This window comes from Somniosus microcephalus, chromosome 5, assembly GCF_052327205.1.
Source record: "Somniosus microcephalus isolate GS21.2 chromosome 5, FLI_Smic_1.0, whole genome shotgun sequence".
NCBI lineage: Eukaryota > Metazoa > Chordata > Chondrichthyes > Squaliformes > Somniosidae > Somniosus > Somniosus microcephalus.
The window spans coordinates 272,442,470-272,452,896 of record NC_140991.1 but is presented as its reverse complement, the minus strand read 5'-3'; the positions used below and the strand labels follow the sequence as shown (position 1 = coordinate 272,452,896).

The following is a 10,427-nucleotide window of genomic DNA, read 5'->3' as shown; positions in this document are numbered from 1 at the left end:
TTCATGTAGAGCCATTTATTCCAATTACCTTTTCAGCACAACCATGTTAAATTTCACTGTGCTATCTCAGTTTCTGTGCAGAGTACATCACTGGAATTAGTTCACCAGATTTACTTCTCTGAACAGAGGCATTTCCTCAACTGTATTTCTATAGTTGGGAAGTTTACTGCCCAAGAGGTTTCTGTTTAACTAGAGAACCGGTAATCATGTTGCATGGTAGGTAGAAAATGAGTATTTCAGTCTGCCAATTAGGAAAACATTTAATATCAAAATGAAAGTGAAAAAACAACTTTACAAAAAGTAATTTATTACACAAAATGGTGTATACACTAAAATGTCAACTAAAAGCATAAATTCTTAAATATACAAACTCCCTGGAATGCATTTACATACCAAAAAAGGACAGATTTAGTCACCTTGTCCATCAAGTTTGAGCTACCTCACAGTTCCTTACATAAAAGGAATATTTTATACATGCAATTATCAACTTATGCATGGAACAAAATTCCACAAGACCACTCATACACTAGACATGACAAGAATGGCAGTTCAGACAATTGGCAGTCATTGTTTGTTGCAGCATCACTGAAGGTTTTTTCAGAAAACTATGCAGGGGAAATAAGTCTCCCTCCCCTTTGGTGTCAGCAGCTTTTTATTAAGTAGTCTAGAATATGAATCAATCTAATCTTCCTCCTCGTCAGACCCGATCTCAGAACTCTCATCGTGAGATTCATCTTCCGCAGCTTGTGCAGTCACCTTGGTCTCAGCTTCCTGTTCCAACTTAGCTTCCTGTTCCGACTCGGGGTTGAACTCATCAGCACTCTGTCCAGTTAGCTTCTATTTGAAATTACATAGAAAAAGTTAACTAGAATAAACAAACATTCAAGACTTTTGTTTATAAAAAAGGAATGCACCCATTATATTTGCAACCTCAATTAAATATAGTGGGCCACTGTGATTTGGTTATAGAAACTTGCTATGAATACACAGGACAGAATCAACTCTGGCACGAGTACAAATGACATTCCGGAGCAAAATTTAATTTTGTTTGCGCTCTTGCACTTATTGGGATGCTGTGCATCAGATTCAATAGTCATGAAATCCCTTATAAATAATTGCAGGTTGTGTATTTATATACATGATGCCAAACTGAGGAACAAATATCAGTAGGTACTGGGTGACGCAGTCAACAAGACATTGGCCTTTCACCTCAGATCTCGATTCCAATCTAGTTTAGATTACATCAATGGAATTAATAATCTCCCATCTGTTGGCTTGAAGTCCTATGAGAAATCCATTTTGATCAATAGGGACAGTCTTGATCCAGTTGAGAGTGGAACTAGTTTGTCAAGCTCATGTCCTACAGTGACTACACTTCAAAAGTACTTCATTGGTTGTACAGCACTTTGGGATGTCTGGAGGTGATGAAAGGGGCTATATAAATGCAAGTCTTTTTTCTCTTTCATTTCAGGAGGACACAGAATGGCTGGTGTGGGAAATGGGAAAGTGTCACCTCATGCAGAGCAGAGCGCTTTATTCTACACCATGCTATATCTGACCTTGGGATTGCTTGTTCGACGTTAGGTGCATGAAGTCAAAGTATTCCATTTCTTAGCAAAGAATTCTGCCCACAGAATATGAAATTGACCCAACAAAAGTCATGAAAAAAAAAGTGTATAGCTGTGGACAAGAAATAAAATATTGTATTTGAAACACAGGTTAGAGACAAAGCAGTTTCGTAGCAACAAGTTCAATTCCAACCAGGACCATGTTTACACTCATGCACTTCAGGTAGGAAGTGGCAAGGGCTAGAAAACTAGTTCTAAATTCTTCTCTTCACAATGTGAATTAAGGGATACTCTTGGCCAGAGAGAATGCAGTAACTGAATCATCATCTTCCTCACAGTCTTCTCACCTCAATCATATCAGCCATGTACTGCACATGCTCTGCTAACTCCGCTAGCTCTTGGTTCTCTTTCTGTAACTTCGAAATGTCTTCATCTTTATGTTCAATTTCTTTGTGTAGCTGTAGGGGAAAGTTCAAAAAAGGTCACATTACAAACATTGCCAAATTTTAGTGTTAATTTGAAATGGCTGACCGCACAAAACAATCTCAAGGGCACATACTCTTTCATTTTCTTGTAGAACCTGGAACAGAGCTTTTCTTCGCTCTTCTGCCAACTCCTTCCAGTACATGGAACTTGGATTAGCTGTAAAGAATTTCCAGACCTCAGGTTAAACTAGAATTTAATTTACCATGCAACAGGTTAAAATTTCTCAAGGAGTTTTGTTTTTCAAATGCTGTAACAAAACCAGATCAATGGTACTTACTTTTAACTAACAGTTGATAAGCTTCTTTAGTCATCCCTTGACTTTCTGAATTCTCATTACTGCATTGTACGCTGTCTTGAGCGTTTTGTGTGCGGGATTTCTTGCAGCTCTTTGGTTGATCATCATTCCAGTGTTTTCTTTTGGGAGACTGCTTGTGGGACTGCAAGAAGAATGCAAATGATCACCTTGTATCCAATGCTTCTGCTTTGAAAGATATAGATACAGTATGGCAACAAAAACAATCGAAACATAAATTACTTGAATCATTCTTGAAGGTGTTGAAACTGCTATAATGCATGTACAATTTGCATCACTTTAACAAAGTCTTCCTGAGGGGGGTGAGGGGTAAGAGGGCAAAAGATCATAATATTGATGAAAAATTCTCACCCTCTGCTGCATGCTAATTTTCTCCCTAGCAAGGCTAGAGTGGCTATTTCTACAGCAGCATAAAATGCTGGTAAAAAGTTATGAATGCCTCAATGCAGCTTTGTAGTTCTCAGAAATAACATCCCAACATGCAATAGAGCCTCACCATTTAATGTCATCATTAGTCACATACTTAAACAACCATGACTTGATAAACAGCCCCCCCCCTCCAGCAATCCCTGCTGAAAGTGCACCTGTGGGTAAAGGCAAGTGTGTTCTGGGACATCCGCCATGACTGAATAGCTACTGTCGCTATCTATGCTCACTCACAGTCCTTTGGATAAAGTACTGGAGAGCTGTTGGCACTGTGGAGCCACATCCTCGCATGAAGCAATGCCTTCAAGGAGAGAAAACTGGCAAAGATTGTTTTTATAAAATGTGTCATCAGGTTGTAGAAGTGATGTTATTTTGTCTTTAGAGACTATGCAAAAATATTGCTATCAGGTCTTAAAAACAATTTCTACATCACCCCTTTCGATCTGGGCAAACCCCAATTTAAAAACAAACAGCTGACAGAGGTTTTGTATTTCATCAAAAATGTTTCCCTTTAATTCAACCAAAGTTCAAATTATTTTAAACTATTGAAAGCAAATTACATCAACGACTAACTGAACCCAGCAGTTAATTAGCCAAACCTGAATTACTACTGGTTACCATCAAGTAGGGGAAACTTGTGTATGATTTACCTCATTTAGCCTGCCAACAAGTTGATTTGAAGTAGCAAGCGGTTGAATTACTTGTAAAGTTCGTCTCAGTGTAGTGTTACTCGTAACTCCGCTAGTAAAGAAGCTCTAATGGAGATGGGAAAGGGAAGAAAAGGAAAAAAGTTCAAATTTTTAACGATTATTAAGCTCAAACAGGTCATCGATCATGGCCTTTCAAATACAGACAACTTTTGCAGGACCCAGACAAAGCAGGATCAGGCAGTCAGCGGTTTTAAACAAATGCAACTGTTTTTGTAAAATTTCTCCCCCCTTCTTGCCAGTCATGTGTGAGCTGCAACCAGGCCCTGGAATTTGTGGTCAGCACGGTCGCCGCTGACCACGACAAAAGCTGCTACAAAGATCTTGCGATCTCTGGCGAAAACTTCAGCTTTCTCGACCGTACTTTGATTGTAGCGCTGTCAACAGGGGAACTGCAGCGTACATTAGCAGTGATGTCATCAAGCTGTCCAAGCAGCCAATCACACTGAAGAATTTGCAGACAGCAAACCAGGAAATAAAAAGCACTGATTATCAATTTACTCAAATTATTTTGATAACGAAATAAAGATTGGAACAGTTACAAAGCTGAAATATCAAACTTAAAAAAAAAAAAAAATTTAATTTTTTTTTTTTTTTTAAATCTAGTAATTTATCATAATGGAGAAATTTGACATTACACAAATAAAATTAGTTTTTCAGGGCCAGAACAGCTGTTCAGCAGTTAAACCCACCAATTACAACAAGGCTCAACTTTTTAATGGGGCATTTAACAGCGATATTAGAGCGGAAAAGGGGAAATTTTCATCAGCTCAAGTGGTTTCACAGATATGGGGAGTTCCACAGCGCAGCCTGTGGTGGAGCAGGGAATGACTGACCACAACTTCAGGATTTCCGCATTTATCTGCGTATGCGCTAAAGTCCGAAGTTAGTCAGTTTCAGAAGAGTAATGATAGCGAAAGCAGACAGACAGTTTCACCATCATCACCACTGCAAAATTCAGGACAATGATTATTACAGACAAATCCAATTCTGCTGTTGCTGGACATCCACAAATGCCCACTTCCCAGCCAGGGAAGGGGAAAGAACAGAGACTATTAAAATTCGAGCCAATTGCCAATAAATTACTTAATATTGTAACAAGATCAAAAACTTGCATCTATATAGAACCTTTCACATCTCAGGAAGTGCTACCGAGCCAATGTTTTATAATTAAATGGGACAGCCAATTTGTAAACAAGGTCCCATAACCAAAAAAAATGATAAAACCTGTTATGGTAGTGCTGATGGCTTACTTTTTAAATATCGTTACAGGAACAGGCCATTCAGCCCAACTGGTCTGTGCCAGCGTTTATGCTTCACACGAGCCTCCTCCCACCCTAATTCATCTAACCCTATCTGGACATTCTTCTATTCCTTTCTCCCTCTGGTGTTTATCTAGCTTCCTTTTAAATGCATATGGTATTTGCCTCAACTACTCCTTGTGGTGGCACGTTCCACATGCTTACTACTCCTTGGGTGAAAAAGTTTCTCCTGAATTCCCTACTGAATTTATTAGTGACTATCATATGCTTATGATCTCTTCTCTCCACAGGCAAACATTAGAAACGTTCTAGATTGGTGACACAGAATCGCAGTATCAATGCACAGTGCTGAAGGGACCTTAATTGTGCAGCACTGAAAGTACCGCCGTCCAATCATCCACACCGCAGAGCCTGGTTCAGCCAGCGTGTGGGAAAGGAAGAAAATAAAAAGGAACCAAGCCCGGCGTGTAGCCATACTGCTGTTATTCAATTTTGGTCAGGAAATCTTCCTGTGAAAGACTCGGGAGCAGGGTACCCACGACACAAAAATATCAGAATACCACAATATTTTTTTAGCATTCATCTAATGATATGCTAATAGGCTCCAGGTACAACTTCAGTCAGTGCCATTAGTGCCACCCAAATACCCTGATCAATGCAACATAATGGACTTCTGATATTAAATGAATTTGAAGCTTTCAAATACTAAACTAAATTTTTCAGTAAAATATTTCCAAGTTACCAAATGCACATTCAAAACATCTGAAAATTTGAGTAAGCAATTAGTATAGCTCTATTTCAGTAATATGATGATATCACTTTACAGGAACTGCACTACTACTTACAGCATAGCTCAGATTCATAGACACATAGCAAAGTGTCAACTACAGTGATTCAGGTGGATTTAAACCATAACATTAATTATAAAATGATGGGAATTGAGCTTTTTCAGCTCCACATAATTTATGGCACAGAAATAGGCCAGTCAGCCCAACTGGTCTATGCTCCGTGTGTTTACACTCCACAGGAGCCTCCTCCGATCCTACTTCAGCTTGCCTTTCTATTCCTTTCTCCCTCATGTATTTATCTAGCTTCCCCTAAAGAGAGAGCAAGCGAGAAAAAAAAAGTCTCTGAAGATTAATAAAGTTAACTCCCAACTTTTGCAAGGCAGGTCCTTTGATTTACAAAATAAATGTTTTCACACTCAAACCACAAAGTCCTCCTCTTGCAAAGTCATTACTGGCATGATTCCAAACTAAAATAATATTTGCCACTATTAGTCCATAATTGTAAGTTTTCATAACAGAGGTACATTAATGTTCCATTGTACCCTCTAACTGTGGAAACAAGTTCCTTCAACTGTGTAACTTTGGGTAGTGGCAAGAAAGATTGCTATAAACAGAAATAATCATGACCCCTTGATCTAACTGACCACTGACTCGTATTAAAAATCACTCAAATCCTCAAAGTCACAGCACCATATGGTCTTAAAATACCATAAGCAATATGGTATTTTACTTTACTCAACCCAACTACACTTCACCAATCCAAGTGGAACTTGTCATTTTAAAATGATCTTCAGATCAGCTGAACGCAAACTTGATTTTACTGGTCTGAGCTACACACTAGCCTCAACAGTTGAAGAAGCTATTGTGCTCTGGGTTGGAGTGCTGGTTTATCACTTTACCTGACCCTAGTACAAATGGCTTTTATTTACTAAAAGTTGGAATCCATTCATCTTTCCTAATGATTAATTAAACTTCCACCATAAAAACAGCAAACAAAGGTAGATTAAAGGCATGATTAGGATTGATGCAAGTTGTATTCATGCATTACACTGCAAGCGTGGGAAAATAATTTATACTGTACTGTGTACGTGTAGCAATAGAATTCCCACGGTAAAGTTATTTCACTACAGATTATGACTCCTGTGGTGTAGGACACACCTTACCAAGCGTGGGAAAGTGCTACACAATAGGTTGTAGACATCATTAAAGATTAAACCTTACAGATTAGTTATTTTTCCCCAAGGTGAATATATGCCAACAAATGCTGCTTCAGCAGTTAACCCATCACTTATAAAACTGTACCTGGAGTACAATAACCTCAGTAGTACATATTTTGTAAGTTTTGTACACGTTATGCTAGGTTGACTTTTGAAGAGGTTGCTTTTAATTCCAGCCCTTTACTGCAAAATCTGAATTTAACTATGGCAACATTTCAGATGAATTAAAATCCAATTTATTAATATTGATTGAACATTGGTTTGCTGTTCAGAAGCAATGAGTTTTCCCAATGAGTTTCCATTTTCACTATTCCTTTCATTTCCATAAACCAGTCTGCCTTGCAGAAATCTATCCAAATTATTTAAGATAGTGCTGATGTTGGGAATGCTGGACTTACCTTTATGGTTGGTGTGGGTTTATCAGCATCAAATCTGTGCTTCTTATTGGTGGTCATTGTTAGAGCTGGGTGGGGCGGGGGGGAAGAAAAAAAAACACAAGTCAGTCAGTCAAAAACATCAACTGTAAAATAGTACAGGAAAAGGAACCAACTGCCTTTGCCTTCCATATATTTGTTTTAATCTTATTCCCTCCTCCCATGACAAACAACACATACAGGATGGCTGGCCCCTCAGTTCCCGTTTTATTTGTAGCATTTCCACAGTCAGATGCCAAAACACTTCTGCATTGAGCCTCAACTCCCACTCTTTCAGTAGAGCAGGAGGGGTGCTGGGAGCCAAGGCTAAACAAAGAAACATTGCATTTCAACACGCATCCTCACTTGACATTAAAATGACAGATCACATTTGAGAAGTCCAAGATAAGAATTTATGAAGTGAGATTAATGGTGCTGCTCCCTCCCCCTTAAAAAAAGGATAAGGCTTCTGCATCCTGCTGCATTGACGTATTCTTTCAAATTTGTTCATAATCTTAAAGCACACTTTAGGCCATTCTCATCTTGTAAATAGCAAAATACTGCAGATGTTGGAAATCCAAAATAACAGAAAATGCTGGAAAAACTCAGCAGGTCAGGCAACATCCATGGACAGAAATTTGAGTTGACATTTCGGGTCGACCCCTTCTTCAAACTCAACTCAAACAAACTCAAATTTCTGTCCATGGATGTTGCCTGAACTGCTGAGTTTTTCCAGCATTTTCTGTTGTTATTTCTCATCTTGTAAATGTTATGCTAGGATGACTTTCAAAGAGGCCGCATTAACTCAATCCCTTTACTGAAAAGCCTGAATTTAACTTTTATGGCAAAATTCCAGGTGAATTGAGAATTGTATATCGTAATCAGAACCACCAAAATTGCAGTGATTACAAATATGGAAGTAAGATTTTGAAGAATAACCATTCACCTTTTCAGGCACTCTGCAATCATGCCCCAGGTTTACAAAAATATTGTACATAGCTACATTAAACAGGGTCTTGAACACAAGGCATAAATAAAAACTCACTAGATGTAGAGCTTCTCCCCTACCCATTAAAGGGGTTATAATACAAGAGCTAGGTAAAGCAGACGTGCTTATTACATTTCCACATCTTTTTGCAAGGCTACGCTGATGCACAATTGTACGGACTCACTGATGGGCTTATCTGTGCAGAGAAACAGGTTTTCCAAAACAAAACAAGCAAGGCTTGAAGTTGAGGAATGACCACTCAGTTTAAGCACGCTTTGCAATCATCCCCCAGGTTTACAAATTCAATACACCAATTTAAGGAGACGGAACAGTGGGTTGGAACACCGCCCTTTCACTGCTCAGACCTAGGTTTGAACTCAGCCCAGGCTAATGAATGGAAGGGTCGCAGGAATTGCCTTGGGCAATCTCAAACCAGGTGCTAGTGACTGAAGTTCGGAGCACGAATCTACTGCAATTTGACACTAATTACTTAGCTTTTCAGGGAGCCTACTAGAATGACTGGCATGAGCTGAAATGTCAACACTGGTCACAGAAATTAAGTGCTGATGTAGAGGTGACAGCATATTGTTTAGGCAGGATAGAAGCAGCTTTGTCCCCCCCCCCCCCATCAAATTACTAGCTGTATTTGATGCACAAGGACACAAATTGGAATATGTTCCTGTTCACAGCACCAACATTTCACCTTCATGAGCATGAAAATTCAGAAAGGCGATTCAAGTTTTTTTTTAATGTCAGCAGACCAATGCTTTTGCACTGATGGTATACCAGCACAGTGGAATATTCACCATTTGGAGAGAAGGGGCTTCTTTATTAAAAAAGGGAAAAATCGGCAACAAAGGAGTAGTCGTTGACTAGTAGCAGGTTCCTTGCACTACAATCAGCTGGGAGAAAACTAGGAGAATATTTCCACATTCCCCCAAAAATTAGCTTGGTCTCAGAACGTGTACTAATTTGACACTTCATATTAGTATCTTGCAAGAATGTAGTCTACATAGCCATTTTATAAAGGAGGGAGGTGGACTGCGGTAGTGTAGAGTATGAGAACTGACAATTTTTCTTTCAGCTACCAGGACAACGTTCCAAAGAAAACTCCACAGAAACTTTTACAACCCAATTTATTCCAACGTCTGTCATGTACTTCAGATCACATTTAGCTACTGTCCATACATATCCACATTATTATTATTTGGAGAGATCATTTGTTCTACACCAACCAAAAAAAAACCTTAATGTACATAAAATGCCGTTTTAACTATTAAAAGGATTCATAAAGCGTGTACATAAGAATGCTTTACAAAGATCTAGTGCATTCAAGACAACATCCAGACTAGGATTACAGCACTCTGAGCACAAGTATCCCGACCCTATATAACGTGCAAACAAACATGAGCTACAAGGGTGGCTGCGTCCAGCTGTCCGGGACAAGTAACTAGCCACTGGGACACAAGCGATCAATCGCAGTGGTCAGGGAGCGGGTCACACGAGAGGTAACCCCCAAATTATTATTAGGTACCACCAAACCACCCTGATTATGAGGTTTTACTGTCGCTTCAACTAATATAGGGGGAAGGGGGATGGGGGGGGGGGGGGACTCCCCCAAGTAAACAAAACCACCCGCAAACTCCAATCCACGATCCCGGGCGGAGATAAAACAGCCGGGGATACCTTCAACACCGGACACACAGTCCGACATAGGCAAGACCAGGCCCCGGGGGGGGGGGGGGGGGGGGGGGTCTCACAGCGCTCCGGACCCGCTGGGACCGGGAACCTCAATTTACAGATTATTTTTTTAAATTACAAAACAGTCCAGATGACTCACCGGCAGCCTCACACTCTCTCTCTCTCTCTCTCTCTCTCTTTCTTTCTTTTCCCGGTCGGATTCTTTGCCCACCCCCTGGGACTCGGGACTGCGAGAGGCCCGTCACTCAGCCGGGCACTAACCGCCGCGCCACGCTCGCGCTTCTCCCGTGCCTGGTTTTTTTTTTGCCGCCTTTGGGTCGAGGTTAAAATATCCCCGGATCACGTGACCGCGGGTGGGCGGGGCGGGGCCGCGAAAGGCCTTGTGGGTAAAGTGGTGGCGGGAAGAAGATATGTCGTGTTTCCTCTTTAAAAAAAACCCACTAAGTTTGCTTAGCCTATAAATATAGCGTGGGATACTTACATTTTGTGATATTAAAATAATTAAAGTTAACTCACTAGCTGTCGAAATGGCCATTGGCGGGTACACCGTGGTCACGT

General features: G+C 40.1%; 1 protein-coding gene across 2 annotated transcripts; it reads right to left on the bottom strand.

The window, feature by feature from the left end:
* Positions 1 to 242: 242 nt before the first annotated feature.
* gmnn (geminin DNA replication inhibitor) lies at positions 243 to 10,208 on the bottom strand. Of its 2 annotated transcripts, XR_015078522.1 has the most exons (8): positions 10,009 to 10,208; positions 7,166 to 7,230; positions 3,444 to 3,548; positions 2,332 to 2,491; positions 2,128 to 2,210; positions 1,916 to 2,026; positions 1,560 to 1,680; positions 750 to 837 (listed from the first exon to the last, which is right to left on the bottom strand). XR_015078522.1 is itself a non-coding variant. In XM_085988953.1 (7 exons), the coding sequence occupies exons 2-7, from the start codon at positions 7,220 to 7,222 to the stop codon at positions 682 to 684; spliced, it is 672 nt and encodes a 223-aa protein (XP_085845079.1). In that variant the 5' UTR covers positions 7,223 to 7,230; positions 10,009 to 10,198; the 3' UTR covers positions 243 to 681. The 2 variants fall into 2 exon arrangements, 1 of the variants encoding a protein (XP_085845079.1); XM_085988953.1 differs by lacking the exon at positions 1,560 to 1,680 and having other exon boundaries at positions 243 to 837; positions 10,009 to 10,198.
* Positions 10,209 to 10,427: the final 219 nt, after the last annotated feature.